At 40.5% G+C, this 22,873-nt stretch overlaps 1 protein-coding gene across 1 annotated transcript in view; it reads right to left on the reverse strand.

The window, feature by feature from the left end:
• LOC122080154 (mitogen-activated protein kinase kinase kinase 1-like) overlaps positions 1-19,276 on the reverse strand; it is a 50,461-nt gene extending 31,185 nt beyond the window's left edge. Inside the window, exons 1-6 of the mRNA XM_042647061.1 lie at positions 18,052-19,276; positions 13,159-13,234; positions 12,753-12,815; positions 8,018-8,175; positions 281-353; positions 133-192 (exon numbers count right to left, since the gene is read on the reverse strand). Coding sequence (XP_042502995.1) covers positions 133-192; positions 281-353; positions 8,018-8,175; positions 12,753-12,815; positions 13,159-13,234; positions 18,052-19,061 — 1,440 coding nt within the window. The 5' untranslated portion in view covers positions 19,062-19,276. The remainder of the gene's footprint in view (positions 1-132; positions 193-280; positions 354-8,017; positions 8,176-12,752; positions 12,816-13,158; positions 13,235-18,051) is intronic.
• Between the last annotated feature and the right edge of the window lie 3,597 nt (positions 19,277-22,873).

The following is a 22,873-nucleotide window of genomic DNA, read 5'->3' on the forward strand; positions in this document are numbered from 1 at the left end:
TATTTCGAAAGGCCAACTCCCACCATACTAGCCAATAATTAAAGGCATGCATATAATTTTCCAAGGATTGGCATTGTATAATGTAATAACTACATAATAATGAAACACGGTCTCACAAGAGAAGATGCAAACCTCAGGAGCCATCCAGAACGCAGTCCCTTTGCAGGATTTCACATCATTTAATTTGGTTGCCTATGGAAGCGCACAAGCAGTGATGTAAGATGAAGAAATTTACATTTAAATTAGATCTACAGAATAATGAGAATGCTAGTAAAAATACCTTTGCTAACCCAAAATCTGCAAGTTTCACAGATCCACTTGTATGCACCAAAATATTAGCACATTTGATATCCCTGCGAGTTGGGGGGAAAAAAAGCACAATATGACTAATGTCCAACAAACGGCATAAAAAAGGACATTACCCCACGTTTTCTGGTCGTAATAACATATGACGAAATGCTTAATAAATTACAGTTCAGGTTCTGAAACTAATGTGACAAATTTTGTAGTCACATAATCTTTATGATAGTGATGAGCATCGATACACAGAATGTCAATAAACAAGAAGTAACATCTGCTAAAATTACTTCAGTTCCACCATTGCCTTTGCAACATGAGTCTTCCTAATCAAATAAATGCCACACAAACAAAAAAAGTAATGAATGCTGCTCAAGCAAGTAGAACTACTGCATTTGAGCATTTCAAATTGTAGATGCACCTGGAAATAATTCTATTACTCAGCAAAGTATTGTATACTTCTTTTTGTTTTCGTTTCTGTTTTTTTTTTTTTTTCCTTGTTCAATGCATATGCACCGAGAACTCTGGAAGGATGGAACAACTCCAATAATTCAGCAAAGATATATTTTTTCTTTTTGACTACATCATGAACCATTGTTATACTAATAGGAAAAAAACAAGGTAATACAGAACCTAAAGACCCAAATTGTGCCAACTGCCAAGGCTGTCGAAAATCAGTAGCAGAGATCCATCACAATGAAAGTGAAGGCTTGCAGAGAATTTTGATGCATCAACCCACTCACTACAATAAAGTAGGCTAATCTAGGACAGAACCAGACAACTTTGAATAGATACTGAAGCACATAATAAAACATCGGCCAACAAAGCAATGACTCCCTAAGATAAATCTAAATTTTCACCATCAGAAAAGGACAATTTGAGAACAAAGGCAGAGAATTTAACCGTAATTCGTGTGTCTCTCATGCCACACTATATTTTCAAAAAGGAACCTATGGATTAAAACACTTTTTTGGCGTCGGGCTCCCTCATCCTCCCCCCTTCCATGGCCTAAAGCTCCATGACCTCCTCCCCCCCGGGCAGCTTCTGCCGCTGGACACCCCCCTGACTCCCTTGAACATCCTCTCCTTCCTCTCCCCCCCTCTACCCCATGTTATTGTTGGCACCTCTTCCTCCTCCATTCAGCCCTCTGACCTGCCACTCCCCTCCTCCCTTTCTCCCTCCTCTCCTTCCTCTCCCCTTGCACCTCCCTCCTCCCTGACTTAAACCTGGGCCTCCATTGCCAGTCCCTCTCCCTCTCCCTCAAGAGTCGGTCTCGCTCTGGTGTTTGTTCCTCCTACCTTAATCGATGATAAGAAGGTTGGGTTTTGTCCCTTGGGTCTCCTTGAACCAGATATCTCTAAATGGAAGCTTTGTGACGTTGGTCACTTTATGGGTAGCAGGCCTCCGTTCAGCATCGTCCAAGCCTCTCTCGAAGCAGTGGCGGCTCCTTGTCCAGATGCAATCCTTCATGCCCAACAATGGAATTTTTATTTTAAACTTCTCCCATTAAGCTGATATGATCCATGCCCTTGAAGAAGGTCCTTGTCGTGTAGGTAACAAGGCAGTCTTCCTAAGGAAATGGGACCCCTTCTTTAACCTCAGCAAGGTAGATTTCAAGTCCCCCATTTGGATCACCCTCCCCAACTTACCTCTGCATTACTGGGGTGAAAAGGGGCCTAGTATTGTCGGTCATCGGGAAGCCTCTCTTCTCAGACCACCAAACCAAGCTGATGGACAGATCGGTTTCGCTCAAATTTATGTTGATCTTCTAGCCAATGAGCCACCTCCCTCCTCAATCACTATTGTCGAAGAAAATGGATACTCTTTCATCCCGCCGGTGCACTACGATTGGTGTTGTACCTCCTCTAAATCATTTGGATACCATTCTCGGGCCTGCACTCCTGCCTCGGTTGCTTCTTTGGCTCCGCTACTGAGGAAGCCCCTCTGGAAACCACCATCCCTGTTAACTTTGGTCGCTAGAAGAAAAGAAATAGGCTTCGTCGTCAACATAGCCGTAACCGTATGGCCCTCCCTGGCACCCCTGATGCTACGACAACTTGGCTACCGCCAGACTGCCGCTGCTTGATCCAGTGGTCCTTCTTCCTTAGACCTCTGGTCCGAACAAGTTCTCGGTTCTCCACTCGCTGGAAACTTCTGCGCCTGACACCGATGATGCTTCCACAACTTCCTTTGGTTCTGGTTCTTCTGACACTAAGGGTGACCCTTCCTTGCCTCAAGATTTTGATTCCTTGTTGGTCGGTTGCTCTGGAGAGGGCTGCCCTACAGCTGTTAATTAGCCTGCTTCTGCAACTACTTTTTCCCCCTCACCTGCTTTTTCTATCACTGACTATCACCTTTCCTCTTTTATCCATACCTCCCCTATCCCTCACTCATTTCGACCCTCTGATGTGGACTCCTATCCTCTTTTAACCCTTGTTGGCCGTCCATTGAGTCTTCCTTAGGCCTTCTTCCCTCCTCTACTGGCATTCCCCTCTCTGGGCAACTGCGGCTGGCCCAGATTTTCTATCCCAACATACCTTCTCCGGCCCACCTCACCAACTTGGACCATCCTTTATCCTTGGCCCACCAACCCAACCAATCTCCCTTGGCCCATCAACCAATCCAATCCCCCTTTTGGCCCACTCCTCTCCTCCAAACCTTGAACCACCAGCCCATGTCACATCCACCTTGGCCACCTCCTCTATAACCGACTAGTTAACCCCCTTCCCCTACGCCCGATAGCCATTTCCGCTCTAAGTCCTTGCACCTGCCTTTCTGTCTCCGCAAGCTCCCCTAGCCGTTGATGATGGTTCCGCCTACACCTCGCGAGCTTCTCTCGCATCTGCTGAAGTCTATGTGCCTGCCTTTCTGTCTCCACGAGCTCCCCTTGCCCCTTCACTTGTTGCCCAAGCCGTCATCGCCTCCTTCGATGCACCAACTTTGCATTCTTTGATAACCACCGTTGATGTCCCCCCTCTGGATTATTGGTCTCTCCCACCCCTGAAGACGATAATATTGTTGCTGCCACTCTTTTGAACATTAATCGAGATCCCCATGCTTCTACTGATGCCCCCCATGTTGCTGCCATCCCCCTCAACCACCAGGCTTTGCAAGCTCCTCTCGCCCCTGCTGTTAGCCCCTCTGGGCTATCTAGTAGCGCCACTCCTGCAGACAAAGGCCCTGCTCCTGCTCTTACTGCCTCTGTAGACAGATTCTCCCCATCTCTCCTTGCCACCACCGCTCTGTTGAAAGCCACTCTCGTTCCTGCGACGAGTGCCACCCTTGCCTCAGCCATCTCCGATAGTCTTGGCCCTCTGCCTGAAGATCCGCATGTCTCCACTATCTTATATGAGAGCTCCCTCCTCTCCAGGCTAACCAATTATTAACTCTACCAGCTAATCACCCCTTTGGCTAGCTTCCTCCTTCGGCTGCTCCCAGCTTGCCACCCACCCACCACCAGAAAGCCCATTCAATTCCCACTAAAACCAAGCTGCCCCCCAAGAACCCGAAGTCGTCCTCTACCACCAAGACTAAACCAAAGCCTCGTGCCATTCTTGTCCATTTGTTGACCCAGAAGACTAGCTTTGCTCAACCATCCCCGATCCGTGAATGTCATCGTCGCAAGAGAAGCTCTTCTACTGCTGGCCATCGGCGATCCTCTACCTCTTCGGAGCTATTGAACCCAACTCCCTCTTCCTCTAAATGACCCCTAGGTCTATCTGGAATGTTTGAGGCCTCATCTCTGTCTCCATCTGATCCCTTATTTAATCTTCCCATGCCCCCGTCTGTTTGTCTTCTGGAAACTAGAGTCTCAGAGCCAAATGCTTCCCGTATCACCTCCTCCATTGCTCCATCTTAGTCCTTGCCAATTATGCCAATTGCCCCAATGGTCAGGTCGGTCTGGATCCTTTGGGACCCTCTTCTCCTCAATATTTCTTCCCTTGTCGCCTCCTCCCATCATATCCATCTCTCCATCTCTGATTCTTCGGGGGCCAATAGATGCTTCCTCACTATTGTCTATGCCCCTAATCGCGCATTTGAGAGTCCCCTTATGGAATGATATTTGATTCCTTTACTCATTTGTCGACTCCTCACCTTGGGGTATTACTGGTGACTTCAATGTCGTCAGATTTGGTCTCAGAATGGCTGGAGGCAATCCCATTGACCCCCTCCCTGTTGAGGCCTTCAATGAGTGCCTTGAGAACATTGGCATGAATGATCTCCGTGGGTCCGGTTTCTAGCTCACCTGGAAGTCGTTGGAGTGGCAATGACCGTGTGGCATGCAAACTTGATAGGGTTCTTGTGAATGGAGCTTGGCTCGGCTCCTTCCCCTCTTCTCATGCCACTTTTGACCCTACCAACATCTCTGATCACTGTCCCATCTCTCTCTCCATCCTTCCACCTCCCTCGGTCCCAAGCCCTTTAAATTCTTCGACATGTGGTCCCTTCACCAAGATTTCCTTCCCCTTGTCCGTTAGGCGTGGCGCATCCCAATGCATGCCTTCTCCCCGCTCATCTCCTTTTCCAGGAGGCTTAGAAATGTTAAGGCAGTCCTTAAGCTCTGGAATTCTAGGTTCTTTGGCAACATCTTTGACAAGGCTGCCTCCAGCAAGTCTAGGCTAGAAGCTATCCCGACCAGACTTCAGCTTGATCAACTCATTTTGTCCCTTGCCGAGGAGGCAAAGTCCCTCTCCCTTGAGTTATCCCTCTTCCTAATCCAGGAAGAAAGTTTCCACAAGCAGAAATCCCGTATCAAGTGGTTGAAACTTGGACACTCCAACAGTGCTTTCTTCCACCGCTTTGTCAAATGTTGGACCAATGCCAACTCCATCTCCCTTCTCTCCTCCAGAAATGGATCCTTGCTTCGCAATCCTGAGGATCTCAAATCTGAGGCTTCATCCTACTTCTCTGAGCTCTTAAATTCCCCCTCTCCTTTTTCCCCCCCTCCCCCCTCCCCCCTCTAGTCAACAAATTCATCCCTGACCACCTTCACCCCTCCCTCCAATCCATCCCTTCTGACGAGGAAACCACCTCTATTGTCCTCTCCCACAAGGCCAACAAAGCTCCTGGGCCTGATGGGTTCACCATGGGTTTCTTCACCTCTTGCTAGGACATCATCAAAGATGACCTCATCCGGATAATCAAGAGCTTCTTCTTCGATCCTAGCCAAATCAATGGTGTTAACCACACCTTCCTTTCCCTTATCCCTAAGTCTAAAGGGTGCCTCTTCCATGTAGGAATTCAGACCCATATCCCTTTGTAATCTGGTTTACAAGTTCATCACTCCATTGCCAAAATCCTCTCTCCGCATCCAAAAGGTCATTGACTTCGTTGCCAGCCAAAATCAGTCTGCCTTCATCTCTGGAAGGAGCATTGTTGATAATATCATCCTACCACGAAATTGTTCGTGGCTTTGAGCACAAATCCCATGGTTCGGCAGCTTTCCTCAAAATTGATATCCATAAGGCCTTTGACTCCATTCGTTGGGATTTCCTTTCCAACACCCTCCTCTAAATGTCCTTCTCGCCGAATTTTGTCTGATGGATCTACACTTGCATTTCCGCCACCCTGTTCTTTGTTCTTGTCAATCGCAGTGTCGCTGGCTATTTCTCCTCATTGGTGGGAATCCGCCAAGGCTGCCCCTTTCTTTTTCTCCCTTGGCCTGTAAGCCCCCTCTAGATCCATCCAATCCTCCACTAACCTCCATCTCATCTCCCCCATTCCCAAATGCAAATCCCTTTCCCTTACCCATCTTGCTTTTACGGATGATCTTATGATCTTTTCAAAAGCTAACCCCACTTCCATTTCTTCCATCACGTCTTCTCTTCGCCTTTTCGAGAGCCTTACGAGTCATTAGCACTAATCTTCTCAAATCCAGTCTTTTCACCTATGGTATCTCTGAGACTATGAAAGCCCGTCTCCTTGATATCACGAGATTCTCCCTTGGCTCACTCCCCGTCAAATACCTTGGCCTTCCTCTCATTCCCGCCAAGCTTTCAGCCCATCACTGCACTCTCATCCTTGATCTCTTGCGGAAGAGACTCCAACGTGGAAAAGCAAACTGTTGACCTATGCGGGTTGCCTTGAGCTCTCCAGATTCATTCTCCAATCTATGTACCTTTACTGGTCTGGTATCTCGTTCACCCTCCCCCAACCATCAAAGCTATAGTCTCTCATTAACTCATTTCTTTGGAAAGGATCCAACTCCACCAAATTCCTCCACCCCTCCAGTTGGAGTTCTGTCTACCTCCCTAAAGCCGAAGAAGGTTTTGGCCTTAGGCACATCAAAGACAGGAACTCGGCGGGTATCCTCAAGCTGATCTGGAGAATTGCCTATAAGAAAAAAAAAACAGCATCTGGGTCTCTTAGGTTTACTCCTATCTCCTAAAATCGAACTCCACTTGGTCCACTGTTTCGGGTCTAGACTCCTCTTGGGTCTGGCGAGGCATCCTTAGCATAAGACCTTTGACGTTAGAGGCTATCATCTACTCCATTGGGAATGGTGCCTCTACTTCTCTTTGGTTGGACCCCTAGCACCCTTCGGGAGTCCTCCATCTTCTCAGTCCCAGAATGGTTTACTCCTCAGGATTGTACAGGATGGCTTCTATCTCCTCCGTCCTCCTTAATGATGGATGGGCCCCCTCTCCCCTTCCCTCTTCACTGGCGAGCATCTGGACCTCTCTTCCCCCTCTTCTCCCTAGCCATAGAGAGAGGGAGGATTCCATTCTTTAGAATCCTTCTCCTTCCAAGATGTTCAGCTTCTCCTCTACTTGGAACTTTGTTAGGTCTAAGCCCATCCTGCCCTTTGGCGCAAAGTCCTTTTGTTCAAATGTGGCATTCCTCGCCACAGCTTCACAGCTTGACGAGCTCTCACCAACTGCCTCCCTATATAGTCTATCCTCATCTATCACCACATTCAGGTCTCCCCTACTTGTTGCCTTTGTTGGAGAGAAACTGAGGATCTTGACCATCTTTTCTTCTCCTGCCCTTTCTCCTCCACCATTTGGAAGAAAGTTCTTTCTTGTTGTTGGCCCTCTAATAGAAGAGTCCTCCCTCTTAGCAAGGAATGGCTTTGGATTGATATGACCTTTCACAGACCCACCATTTGTGATACCGTCAGTAAGCTTGCTTTTTGTACCACCATCAATCACCTCTGGATGGATAAGAACCTTCGTAGATGGACGTCCAACTCCTGCACTTTTGAAAGGATTTCGAATGCCATCTTCTTCGATGTCACCACCAAAATTGCTGCTCTCCCACATAGCACGGTCCCTGACTCCCCAAGGAGCAGGCTTATTGTTGCTTCTTGGAATCTCCTATCTTTCATTCTCCCACCCCCCTAAGGGATTGTGCCCATTAATTGTACCCCCTGTTTTTTATCAGGTTTATTCCTTGGTTAGCCAAGTGCCTCCCCCACCCCCTTTCTTTCCCCTTGTAAATTTATCTCTTTGGGTTTTTATATATATTTATTCATTTTAAAAAAAAAAAAAAAATCTACCTGCAAGATCCAAGACATACCTATTGTTAGAACTATGGCATAATCAAGCATCATGTACATTTTTATGTGATATAACTCGCACACAAAATAAGACAAATATAAGTATGCTACATAAGATCTAAACAAAAGAACATCCTGAGGTGTTATTATCAAAAGAATAAGCAATAATTGTCAAAGACAACAATGCAAAAAAATAAAATCAAAGAAGTTTAGTTGTAACACCTGTGAACAACATTTCGATCGTGAAGATATTTCAAACCACTCAGGATCTGCCTTGTGTAGGCTGAGACTTGGGAATCTCTGAGATGATACTTTCGATATACATTTACCAAAGAACCTCGCGTTACAAGCTCAAGAAAGATATATAGTTTTCCTTCATGCTGCAAAGTTCATCATGGAAACACGTATATGATAAATACTGCAATACAATCCTCATAATCCACTAGTTGTACAATAGAGCACAGAAAAATATAGACCTGCACAGAAACTAGGAATCTATAAAACATGATCAACTAGACAATTCAAACACCACAAAATCCATTAAGGCGGCACATGCAAGGATTAAAGTATCGATATCAGTCGCCATATCGGTCGGGTCATTTTAAGAGACATATCGTACTATATTGTATCGTATTGTATTGGAGATACACTAAAGATACGCAAGAAATGGACAAGATGCACATGAAAATACACTATTGCATTAAAAAACAGTATAAATAAACAATATCTAACATGCATTATGCATATTGCATAAACACTAAAATGGAGAACACCATATTGATAGACAAACGCATTCAATTGAAATTGTTATAAAGGATGAGGTTTCTTACATGTAGTAATAGTACATTGTCGATTTTCTAAGAAATTTTAAAATCTATAAAAAAAATGATGCCATAATTTACGTTTGATGCAGTGTTTTAGTTTGTTTTACCTAAATCTACTCAAACAAAGCAAAAAACAGAAGAAAAACAAAGATTTGGGAAAACATTCAAGTATTCCCAACTTACCTGTCTTGTGGTATTGTTAGATTCAATGGACGAATTTTTATACTTAAATTCTCTAAACATCAGTTTATAAATTCTGAATCCTTTTCTATAAATGATTCAAAGCTCCAAGTCCAAAAAATGAAAGGGAGATCGAGTGCAGTTGTGCTTCAAATTTTGGAAACTTAGGGATTGTACTGTAACGTTTTAAAAAATTGGTTCTGATGCTTTTTCATTTTTTTGGAACAGAAATAGGGTAAAAACTGTATGGTAAGCCCGGTTCAATTTCTTGTCTTTCTGAAATAAACCGGGCACTTATGAGGTTTTGGAGTCCCTTTTTGGAGCATGAAAGCTCACTTTTCAATCCCAGAATCGATTCTGAGCAAAAAGTGCAGAATCAAAAGACTCACTTAAGCAAGGAGGGGTAAATATGGAATTTGCACTAAAACATAACAATAGGGTCATGGATGGCGTTGTGAAGCGTGAACAAAGCCTGAAACCGAAGCTTGACAAACTCAACCTTTGAAGCTTGACAAACTCAACCTTTGAAGCTTCTGATCTCCCGTTGACGAGGTGAGATCTCTCTCTCACTCTCTCTCCCACTCCCCCGGATTTTTCCTTGTTTTGCAGATTCCAACAGATCGAGAGAAGCGTGTACAGAGCCTCTGCACGAAGACGAAGGTAAGTTCCATCTCTCTCTCTCTCTCTCTCTCTCTCTCTCTCTCCTGATTTTTTTTCTTATACATGCGATTCTTTTGTTGTTCCCTCACAGCTTGCGCCAACCACCATGACACTGTCGCCGGAGACCAATTCCATTCCTATGCCATCCTCCATGACACTGTTGCCTCTCACTGTTGTTTTAAGCAGTTGAGCTAGCATAGCAGCTTTGATACATGGTAAACAAGTTCACAGCCACATTCTTAAATTCGAATTTGGTTTAGAGAACCGTTGGGCAATGCCCTCATTACAATGTATGCAAAATGTGGGATTTTAGACTGGGAGTCTAAAGTAGTCAGCAGGATATGGAACCTGACATATCAATTATTCTCGTTTATGTTTTATTTCAACTCTAGCTACTTGTGTAATAATGGTTTCCATAACTTAGACTTTATTGAAAAACCATTGACTATCCTTGGATTTATTTAAAAATCACAACTTTAGTACTCATGGTGAAGATGGCATCTTATGTAAATATGGGTTTCTAACAGAAACGATTATATTAAGTGCGAACCATACAGGTTTCTGTTTCTTCCAGGTTACAAAAACAATTTTTTTAACGTTACCATACAGCATTTAAGACGCAGATTCATTCCAAAAAGAAAAAGAAATGCAAAAAAGTGTGTCAGACCCAGAATAAAGTTTAAAAAACAGAATCGTTACAGTACAGAGCCTTAATTACCGCCAGCAAGAATAATAGGCTTTGTTTCAAAAGTGAAATGGGTTCTATAAATACGTATCTTAAGTACCAAAAGGTATCAGTAAGCATCGGTCGATACGTAACGATATGCAAGGATACATTTCCTTTTTTTAAAGCAGTGTACCGTATTGGTCTGTATCGTATCATATCAGCCAATAATTTAAACCACAGGCACATTCTCCTAGAATCCAAATAAAAAAATAAAAACATTGGATTACAGCCTCTTCGCGAAGCGGGGGTAAGGCAGAATAGATTGTGACCCTCCCCAGACCCCGTAGTGGCGCTCATGCACTAGGTACGCCCTATTTTTTCAATCCTTTAAAAATGCATTGGATTAGGCTTTCTAATTCATTGTCTTAATTCATCCCCTACCAAACAGAAGTCAAATTAGAACTATAAAACCTCCCCTCAAGCAACTAATCAACCTCAAAACCGTAAGACGATAAAAATCCCCACAATCCCTTACATCTACTTAATTATAAAACCCTCCTTGAAGCACAAAAGTAACTTCAACTGACCAAAACACCTAATCTACTTGGCCAGTATTATAACTGTTTTAAGCCCTCACACTACTTATTAAGCTCTCTCCAATGACAAACTTAACCCTACAAAAACTTACATGAACAAAACACTTCAGAGAAGGTCTGCCAAAACTTATCCGTGTGTCTGAAATACTTTTAATTCCTTGACACTACATGACATAAACAAGGCCTCACAGGCTAAAAGTGTCCGCCTTAAGACTGACATCAAACAATAACCATATATAATAGAGATGACCAGAAAAGCACAAATAGCCAGCAATGAACAACCCCCCCCCCCAACACTTTTTACAGGATAAATAATAAAATGTATCTCCATATACAACCGTGGAAGACTATATCTCCATTCCCATACCAAATTCATGCTGCGCTACCATGAAATTCTTTTCAAGGAGAAACAAAATCCATACACACACTGCTCTCTTTCCAAAGTCCTCAAAGCAAATATCATAAGATAGCATCTTCATGACATCCCTCAACACTAACAGAAACACTGTTCACCCTTCCAACTTTTGCTCCAATATCCTCAACTACATTAAAATTACTGCAAAATTCCACAGACCCAAGCTAAAATTATACCTCCCTGCCACAGGACTTCCAAAAAAGCAATACTCATTGCAAAATCGGTCAGTACTTTCACTTCAAAATCTCCATTTGTATCTTTATACAAATTGTTCAATCCCAATGACCTGAAAACCAGTGTGACCTTTTTCCCCAAAAGGTTCTTTGATAACCACAGGATCCTTCAAAACATAAGGCAATAGGATTGGAGGGTGCTATATTTCCTCTCTCCCTACACCCATATCATTTGCAAAAGCAATGGGGAATCTTCCTTGATTGCTCTTTCATCACAAGTGTTTGGTTTCATTTCTTGAAGGAGTTTAGAATGGATTAAGCATTTCAAAAAGATGGGGAGCTCATTTGACTTGGCATTATCCCTTCTGGGGCAAGGAGGAGATTTTATAGAGGTTACTTTATAAAAAGTTTGTTTGGGCTGTATGGGAAGAAAGAAAAGCCAAACATTTTCAGGATATTTTCTCAAAGTAAGAAAAGGTTGTTGAAAGGATTAGCATTAGAATGAATCACTGGGCAATAGAAGAAAAATTATTCAGAGATGTACAACCAGCTTACTTAACTTGGAGAGTATCATTGATTGAGGCACTACATAGAGAGACAATCAGAATTACAAAATCAACATGAAGAACAGAGGAGAAGAGAGAAAGAATATAAGAGGAATATAGAAGAAGAAAATAGAAGGATCACCCCTAAAGAAGTGTCTGAACTGAGGCAGAACAGAAAAAGTAAGGAGAGAAACCAGCTGGCCAGAATAGGATCTATTCCCAGTCCATGCATGCGCGCGCACACACACACACACACACACACACACACACAAATAGTCCACTGGGACATGAAAAAATATATATTAAATTTATATTCCACCCTCTATGGTGGTACATAACACATATAGACTCTTTAAAAGACAGAATGACTCTGAAAAGGACTCCCAATCAGACCCTTAGACTGAATAAATACAAAAACTCAAAATAGGACTCAAACTAACCTGCCACCAGCCTTAGAAGACCCATAATTCCCTAAATTGACGCAAACTCCACTACTTTTATCTAAAACACTTAACTACTACTTATCTCATGTATAGGGTTAGACCCAAATAGGGGCTGATAAATTAGTCTTGTTACGATGTTACATGAAAATAAGCCTACAACATAACAAGCCCAATGCTCATGTTTAGCCCAATCTACCCCTGAGCTGTCGCCAGTCCCTTGTAGGCTTTCCAAGCTTGAGCTTAGGCCTTCTCAGTGGATCATATCGAACCAACCAGTCCAAGGCTTCAGCTGCTATATCAGAATTCCACTATCACACTACGTTACTGATTAGGAAAAAATGTGCAAGTTGGAAATACTTACGTATAGGTAAAACTAGTCATCATCTTAAATTACAAATTACTAGAAATAGCAGAACACATGTCACCTAAGTCATAAAAGATAAGGATACAGTACCCTGTCTGTTCCAAGGTAGTGGACAATATTCTCATGTTCAAACTCCTTTAAAAGAGCAATTTCCTGCAATAATTAGAAAAAAGAAAATTTCAATTTCAAAATAATGAGCACTGCCAAAGGTATGAGCAACTTGATAATTTTTTTACGCTCACGGTCAGACTTAGGAGCAGGATTAAAAAGAGATGGAACAAAACGAAAAGCCAAAACCCAAAAACCAAAAACCAATAGTCAATTCACTAGGATTGAAAATTTCAGTTTCAAAATAATGAGCACTGCCAAAGATAAGAGCAACTTGATAATTTTTTTATGCTCACGGTCAGACGTAGGAGCAAGATTAAAAAGAGATGGAACAAAACGAAAAGCCAAAAAGCAAAGGGCAATTCATCAGGATTGAAAACTGCCCAACCTGCTCAAGTTGATGAATGCTTTGCTGACTTGGGTCAAGCAAAGAAACCTCTTTTACAGCAAAAAAGAATCCATCACTGCAAAAGAACAATGTTAATGAGATTGCAGTAGAACATCAGAACTAATCAACTTGTGTAAAATGCAATTACAATATCAAGAAAGTATTCTACTCTTCAAAACATCAGAATAAATCAACCAAAGAGCCACAATGTACGAGCATCAAAACAATTAACAAAGGACAACACCTTCCCATAAAATGTGACATCCCTCCCTCCCTCTGCCCCCACCCCACCCCACCCCACCCCACACCACAAAAAAAAACCTGGCTGTGCATGAAAATTTTAATACAAAAATTTAATAAAATACCCTCTCGGGTATGCCCATGCACCTATGCAATTTCAGCAGTCCATGTATTGGAATGCACCCAAGCCTAAACCCTAGATTTTCAAAGATTTATTTTGCCACATGGCCTATACCAATTTGACGCCGGAAAAATTCTAAATAAGTAGGAGATAACAAAAGTGACTGCTTCAAAAGAAAATAACTCGCCGCCCAGAGGAAATCCACCTAAGGGATAAGAGCAACTCAAGAAGAACTACTTCTTCTCAATGGCCAAAGGCTCAAATGAACTTATAAATCAACCAAGGTTCTAATATCGGGTTTCAACCAGGGTTTCGACCCAAACCAAGGTCAAAACCGAAATTTCAAGGAAGTCATGGATTTTTTCTTGACTTGGTGAAAACCATGGTTTCAACCTCAAAACTTTTTTTTTGGGGGGGGGGTCTAACTTTTATGTACATTCTATTTTTTACATTTCTAACCTACTCCATAAATTAGTTTCATGAAAAAAAACCTAAAATGTTACTTGTGATGTTGACCCAAGTTTGCTAGAGTACGTTGAGTGAAGTTGTACACTAGCCTAAGTCTACATATAAGTTACATACTAGAAATGGAAATACATGATTAAAACAAATGATTTCAACACCATGAATGCGTAGATTGGGTCATCCTAACTAACATATAAAAATTGAGAGCATTCTATTATGTATACAACTACATTGTACAAAACAATGAATTTTGGAGAAAATCAGGTTTACCTTTTTCCTCCACGTACTCTTCTTTACGTAGTTAGGTTGTGCAAAATGTGTGACTAGAATCAAAGATTTAGAAAGAAATTTGACTTTTTTTGCTTCAATCCACTATTTCCCAACAAAAACAGTCGATATGTGGGAAAATGAGTCATTTTATAGGCACTCCAGTCGATTTCTAGGAAATATCAGTTGAAATGGTCGAATCAACTCGAGTATGCATTTCATTCATTGATACAAGCTTATATAGATGAGCATGGAACAACCTTCCAAGCATAGGCAATTTCCAAAATAGAAGTTAAGAGTTTAAGACTAATTGAGAAGACAAACAATCATACAAAAGAAAAGACCGGGGGAATCTTGAAAGGCAATTTTCAGATCTTGAAGAGTTAAGAAATGTAATGTTTGAGGTGCCCATGACTTTCTAGAACCGAATTTGAATGAAAGTTGGACTAATAAGAAGAATTCTAATAACAACTGCCTAGCGCAGTTGGTGAACTGTGGTGTGTGAAAAACCCATGCTCACCAGGAGGTCTCAAGTTCGAGCCTCCTAGCTGTTACCTACTTCCCTCCCTACCCACCAAAAATAAATAAATAAATAAGAAGAATTCTAGAAATTCAAGAGTCTGCAACCAACCCTGACACTGTTAACCAAAATGACCATAAATCCTAGAAAATAGCTAATGACGCACAATTTTTTTTTGTTGGAAAATAGACGTCTAGACCTTTCTATCCATATATAGTAATATATGGCTCGAGTTCTAGTTCCTTTTGAGTTGGTACAAATGTCACTGTGAAGTTACCCCAAAATAGTGGACAACAACTACTATTTCCAGCTTCAGTCCTTTGTCTTAGGCTTGTGGGCCTAGTGGGCTGGATTTTTGTTCTTGCATCAGATGCTTCTACTGTGCGCAAACTCGTGTATGAATTTTCTGGTTTTTCTTCTTCATGGTAAGGAGAAAGGTTTGCAACATTGAACGTTTCCGAAACAACATAGTCACTAGGGACTAGGGAGTTCAATTTTATAAGCATTTTCTCCAATCTCTTCTAATACCTTGAAAGGACTATCAATACTAGGCTTAAGCTTTGGTTGGTATACCTAGAACACAAAGGAGTGAAGGCTCTATCATGGTGATCATTGATCGGTTCTCTAAAATAATGACATTTAAAAAAAATATATCTGTTAATTATTGGGATACCACAATATGGCCCTGACAAGGAAAGCCTCCCTTCACAATCCACCTAGTTCTACCACGTATGATGATGTGGCAATCCGGCCATTAGATAGATAGGTAAAGGTCTGGGTTGGCCACATAGTCAAAGTTTCATATACAAATTCAATCAAATACCCTCTCGTGTATGTCCATGCATCTATTTATTTCCAGCGGTGCTCCATATATTGGAATGCACCCAACCCTAGTCCCTGGATTTTTAATGTTTTATGTTGCCACATGACCTATTTCATTTGGGCTAGAACCTGACAAGTGGGTAGAGATCCTAGAGTCTAGAAGCCAACAAAATTTGGGCCCATCCAAAATGCCACATAGGAAATACTTTAGGTCATCAAAGGAGCCCTTCCCTAGTGTGCCGGATAGAAAACATTCATCCCTAATAATTCTCCTCTGTATTTTTATATTTAATACTTTAGATCAGCATAAAAAACACTAATCAAATTTCTTGGTATAGATAATTCATCATTATTTTTATAAAGGGATCTCCTACATTACAATTTTTGTTCACTTCAATCCCCCCTAGTCATGGCAGAAGTATAGGTTGTTAAAGGCTTTTTTCCTAATAATTAAAATTCCTAATAATTAAAAGATAATATAAATTTAATTGTAGGGCATGACATAGAAATGTCACTTAATATGGGGTATCAATGGGAAGAATCAAAGACACCAATGTTGTAGAAAGCCACTATTGAAGTCAAAAGGTATGAATTCATGACCTTTATCATGACAAATTTAATATTTCTAAACATATGTCTGATTAGTTTAAATTTTGAAACATAATAAGAACCAAAAGTTCTTTCTCGAGAAGAAAAGTTGTTTCTTAAGTGTTACATATCTCCCTTGGTGAGGTGAGACAAAGTTGTGAACAACAGCTTCTTATTTACAATAGTGTCAGAGATTATTGGAAAAAGATGAAGCAATTAAACTTCTATGTTCATACGGGACATTGAGGAGAATGTTCTTTCAAGTCCTATTTTTAGTTACCATACATATATATATGGGGAAAAGAATGCTGCCAGGCCGTGCAGCATATGCTACGCAGCTGGACAAGGAACTCAATCCCTATATATACATATAGGGAAGTGCTTCTCCGTCCGGGAGCACGGCCTATGCCAACGCTCCTTGTATCTATCTCTCTCCTCCCCCAAAACAAGGGTCCAAGATGACTTTTTACATGGGGGAAGAGAGAGAGATAGACACATGGGAGCGCTGGCATAGGCCACGCTCCCGGACAAAGTTCTTTTTTCCTATATATACACTCTTAGACAATTCTTTTTCCTATATATAATATTATATTGGTTGGTACCTTTCTTCCTATTCCCTTCTTAAATAATTAATAAAACACTTCTAAGAATATAAAACGGGGTGTATTTCAATATGTTCAGAGTAGTGATTCAAACATATATGTCTTTAAAGCATATTACATTTTTTTTTAAATTAAAATTGGTCCCTTCATAGGCAGTGTTTGGTATAGGCTTTCGTACCTCATTTTGGGTCTAGAAAGTCCAAAATTGCTCAATAGAGTTTTAATCTTTCATTTTAACAAAATAAAACCTAAGAATAAGTAAAACAAAAGACCCCTTTTCTTTTCCAATCTCAATTTCGTTTGAAAGAAAGCCAGTGAAGAGTAAGCGTGTGTGCCTTTGTGTATCTTCTCAAGTGAGAGATTCCAAAAATGCTAGAGAGAAAAAGTTAGGGTAAACAAGACTTTCTGAATTTTCAAAGGCCAAATCCTCCATTAAATGTTTGAGAACTACAACTCAAGAAATGTGTGAAGAATTTTTAGCTTCAGACTTCCACTTGTTCTATGTTTTATCTTATGCTATCATGGATTTACCAGACCTGTTTTCTAGGGTTTAGCTGCCTACAATTCCTCCTCACAAAACTCAGTTCCACCCTTAAATGCATTTGTCCTCTTCTTTTGCATCTTCGAAACTAAAATCATCACATATCACTTCGTCCCAATTGTATGATAAGACAGATTTTTGCCACCACTCTGTTAATTGTCTCTAAAATGAAGCATAAAGATGACTTTTATGCTTCATATTTGATTGCCACAATAGCAAGAAGGAAACCAAAAATTTCCTCTATAAAATTCTTATTTGATATTTTGGTAAAATCAATCTTGATTCAAAACGTCTGCCACAAATTGATTGATTGTTAGACGTGGAACATGAAAGTGCTGGTTGATATGTCTGTTTAACCATGACTAAAATTATATCGCCAGATCTAAGTGTCTAGGGTAGAATAGTATATAGTATCTTGGCACGGATACCATTAGGACACTGGACACTGAGGACGAGCCTTAGAAGTTGCCTCTCTGTCCTTTCCCGGCAGAATCTTACAGATTTTTAATTTAAAATTTTACTATTTCAGACTCTATGTACAAGAGCTTCAACATTCTCAAAGCCAATGGGAAGGGATTCGTTAAAGGACCTGTTTAGTAATTGTTCGTGTCTAGAAGACTTTTATGAACGCAGTAACATAGCATAATTGCAAAATGGAGAACAAAACAATGCAACCAAAACAGGAAAAAAGTGAGAACGCAGAAAGCATTGATAGCAGTGCTCTTACTCGGTGAACGCTTCATACACAGTCCCAAACGACCCACTTCCAAGCATATCGCCTCGTTGCCAGGAAGTGATGTTTCGTCTGAAAAACCCATCAGGCGAAATATTGTATGTGGTTTCCGTGGTTGCACTCGAAGAATCCTCATCGTTTGATGTTAAAAATATAGGCGAATCTGACATAACAGTAGTCTCCCTACCTCTCACTTCATTTCCATGCTGTTCTTCTCTCCCAACAACTTCCCCATCATTAAGCTCTTCCCGATCTCCACTAACACCAACCTCGTCCTCCTTATCAGATGAGCTCGAATCTAAACTCCTTACCGGACACGAGGACGAACCCCTTTCATCCTCAGGCGCAAAAGACCTCATTATATCCCATGTCGAGGCCGAAGACATATCATCGACATACCTACCCTTCAAAGGCGGCGGAGTGAGCAGTGGCGGGCGAACCCCTTTAATTCCTCCTCCACCTCCGGCGACGCCACCACCATCACCACCGCAGGCGGTAGTGGCAGAAGGGCCCACACCAAGTGAATTTTTAGAGTCGTTTGACGTAGTAAGGTCACGCAACACTGCCTCTTCATCATTAACCCTAACCCTAGCTTTAAGTCTCTCCTCTTCCTCCTCCTCTGGCTTAGTGAGTTTATCGATCCGACTGAATCGAGACCTAGGGAAAACATCAGAGGAAGAACGAGCTTTTCTAGCCTCCCAAGCAGCCGCTGGAATTGCAAAATCTTCAGGACCTGAAAGCCCCAGAGTCTCGCAGAGCCGGTCGAACTCACCTTCGTTACCTTCTAGTCTGAAACTAGTATTCTTGTCCAAAGTGATGATATCAAGCGATCGAGTTCGGAGACGGGAGGACATATCATCGGAGGAAGAAGGAGAAGAATCGTAGTCAATATTCCTGAGTGCGTTGCGACGTTCAAGCTTCGGCTTCTGCTTCGGATCCACCATATCAACAGATGAAACATCATCACTGCTTCGTCTACGGAAGAGTCGTCGCAGATCGTCCATCAGAGATGCTCGTCTCCGGCGAGAGCAAAGCCTCTCGCGCCATTAACTCAAAAGAAAACACTAAAAAGCAAAAGCATACTCGCTCTTTTCTCTCTCTTCATTTATATGGTGCTGCCTGTTGCTGTCTTTTCAGCTTCTTTTGTCCTAACGTCTGACGGGGTTTCTCTGGTTTTCATCTCAGTGTGTATGTGTGATTCTGTTTTGGAGTGATGGATTTGTGCGCGTGAATAGACTTTTATGAAATGAATAGCTGAGTCTGCTGACTGCTTTGATCGGACGAGATATTTGTTTCGTAGAGAAATTGCTGACTGGGTAAATAATGGAATTTTTTCAAGTCCACGGCGAGGTTACTAGTAAACGTCGTCCCAGGTGACTTGGAAACTGGAAACGCTACGCGCTGGGAGTGTGGGACCGACGCGACCCGACTCACAAGGTCAAATAAATAAAAAAAAAAAAAAAAAAAATTTGCATGCGATAAAACTGTCTCTGGTCGCGTGGCTGTTGCATCATTATGTGGGTAAATGTAAAAACAGGCAGAGACATCAACCACACAGGGCTAATGTGATATTTTCTCACTCCTCATGTCTTGGCGGAGAGAACTCGACCAGGGACCTTATTCCTTTTACCCTTCTTTCAATCAGATGTTTTTACTGATTATGTGGTGAAAGTAAATTTTTATCAATCTCGTTTCGATGTATTTAATTTTTTTGATAAGATTTCTTCTATTTTAGTTATTTCCTTAGTAATTAGTTAAATGAATTAAAATGATTCAGTTAACTCGTACTTTAAAAAAATTGTAATTATTAAAACAAAGAAAGTTCTTTGTGGGGCATATTAGCTCACGAGAGCATGCACGGCATCGATCAGGAAAGGTGCAGTGGTCACTCCTTGTGTCGGAGCAAGGATCATTGTACCACACATATAACACTACCCCCTCATGAAAAAACAAAATAAATAAGAAAATTCAATTGAGAATGTGAAAAACAAATCTTTAAATGACTTCCCTTGCTAAGGGGGTAACGCGTTATATTCTAACAATGAAACAATAAATAGTGACCACAATTCACTTAACAGTTGATAATGAAATATTAAGGTTGGTTTTGTAATACTCAACAGAAGTGATAGTAGTGACGCTGTTTCTTTTCCGTTGGTTTTGCTAGACATTGGATTCATAAATTTGTCTCTAAAATTTGGGGTGGTGTTTTTGGGGTTGCAACTGGTTTTCGAGCATAACTATCCTGAAAAGCCCCCTCGTGTTCGCATCATAATTTTCCCATCGCAATGGTTGGTCCCATTTTTAGTTTGTGGTGCTATTTTTGGATCTATTGATTTTATAGATAATGTCAACACCTTCATCCATCATTTTATGTCAAATCACGATTGAATGGTGTTCCGTGTTTGAGTTGCATATATTGATTGGTACTTATTACTTCGATATTTAGTTCAATATGAGTGTTGATCAAGTTACTCGTTGTTTTTTTGACTCGTGAGAGCCTGTTTAATATTGACCTTTTAACTCTTATGAGCTAATTGGGGTAGGTTTTGTTTTTTGTTTTTTTTTTTAGTTTTTAATATATATTTGAAACATTGTTTTTAATTCTCATGTTATCTTTATACTTCATCAGTTTATATGATATTCAAATTTATTATCCATTCTTACTATTCGAGGAAACACCAATTTTTTGTAAAATTTGTGTGCTCATGTGTGTTTCACAAACATTTGGCACTTGCAATTAATAGTGGTGCAAGTTTGGCCAGTCGAATTGAATAAAATATGGATTGAGATATCTCAACTACAAGAATATTGGGATTTTCAAGCCCTGAGTCAAGGGCAGGCCAAGCTAGGGTTGAGGTTGGGGCGAGCCCAGCCCAGCCCAACCCAACCCAACCATGTTCTTCTTCTGCTTCTTTCTTCTTTTGGTTGCCATCTTGGGTTCTTAACTTCTTTCAATAGACTAATTTTTTTTATTTTATAAATATCATTGTTTATTATAATGCAAATGCTATTATATCAAGAAAATGTTGGTGAGAATTAATGTTGCAACATGAATCACATATATGATATGTTCTATTATATCAAAATAAATTCGGTGAGAGTTCATGCCACTACACAGATAAAACTAACACTTATCATCTTCAACAACAATTGATTCAACATCAGGTCAAATTCTTTTGTTTGTTTATATTTCTTCCATGTAGCTAAGATCATTATTGGGTTATAACAATTCCAAGTTCCTTGTAGGTTGGCATAATTTACGAACAAGGGCTAATAAGGGTCAACCTAGCCCGACCATGACTTAGGGCTAGTGTTGGATTTTTCCAAGCCTTGAGTCAAGTTCAGGCTAGGCCTGCCCCAATAAGAGGACTCATGACTGACTTGAGGTTTTAAAAGACTTATTCCTGATGTAGACCTAGTAATTAGGTTATATGGAGTTGACGGAACTTAAAATTGGTGAAACATTAGTCATCATATCGACTAAAGGAAAATACTTTGCGAACCTATGAATCTTGTTTACGAGGAAATATGATTGATAAGCTATTTCACCAAAATGTTGAAAAGTGATTTGTTATGGAGTTGTTTTATACTGATATAGGCTATCCAATAAAAACTAAGGGCCCGTTTGATAACGTTTATATTGTTTCTGTTTCAAGAAACGACAGAAAAATAAATTTCCATTTCTATAAACAATAACGGAATTTAAGGTGTTTGATAAATTATTTTTCTGGAAGTCGATAGTAACCAACAAAAGAATGACCACGAGTCGTTTTCAGAAACAACGAGAACTTGTTTCGCCTGTGTAGTTTATTTAACTATAAATAGGTAGAAATTTATATTTCTATTTATGAAAAACAAGTGAAACGAAACATTTTTCTCAGACACTTAGGCTCCGTTTGGTATCGTTATAAAAAAATGTTTTTAGTTATTTTTTGTTTTATTGGAACGAAAAAACATAATCTTTTGTTTTGTGCACTTATGGTCTGTTTATGTTTTTTTGGAACAACAAGTGAAAACAAAACTGAAAAAAACGAGATTGGACGAAACTCCATTTCGGAGTTCTGTCTTCCCAGTTTCATTCCATTTTACCAAAAAAACAAAAAAAAGATCGTTCCCGATAAAAGTCTGAAATTTTGAAACAATATTTCGTTTAAAAACTGCATTTTGACACATAAACTGAAATTTTCGTTTTTGACACGAAACGGCGTTTCTGGAACATAAACGATACCAAACGGGCTCTTATTGTTCCATTTCTCCCATTTTTTGGACACAGAGACGCGTTTCTTGAAACGTTATCAAACGGGCCTAACTTGTCAAAGATATGAGTGTTTACTCTAGATTAAATCAAGTGGAAGTATTTGCCCCATATTCCTTGGGATACATAAAACAGTATAAGATCGCTTCACTTATTGAAATGTCCGAAGACATCAATATTGTATGATGTGGTAGAAAAACGAAATCATACATTGTTAGACAATGTTCAAGGGTTGTTTTGTTGGCACTGTGCTATCGAAATAACAATGATTATTATGAACAATAATCTGTATAAATCTTACATAAGGAGCATTTTGAATGATAAAATGAGTGAAAACATATTAAGTGGTTTCTTAAGGCATAGGAACTACATAGTTTACGTGCGAAGGCAATTGATACATGAGATGGAATCTAGCTCGGGAATATGCAATTTTCTTTGAGATACCCATTAAACACCTTAAGATTTCATAATCATATAGATTATTTGGTAATGAATTTGTACTTAAGATGATTGTATCATATCATGATATAATTATAAAGATATGGAAGAGTTTTATGTGTA

This window comes from Macadamia integrifolia, chromosome 5 (assembly GCF_013358625.1).
Source record: "Macadamia integrifolia cultivar HAES 741 chromosome 5, SCU_Mint_v3, whole genome shotgun sequence".
Taxonomy (NCBI): domain Eukaryota; kingdom Viridiplantae; phylum Streptophyta; class Magnoliopsida; order Proteales; family Proteaceae; genus Macadamia; species Macadamia integrifolia.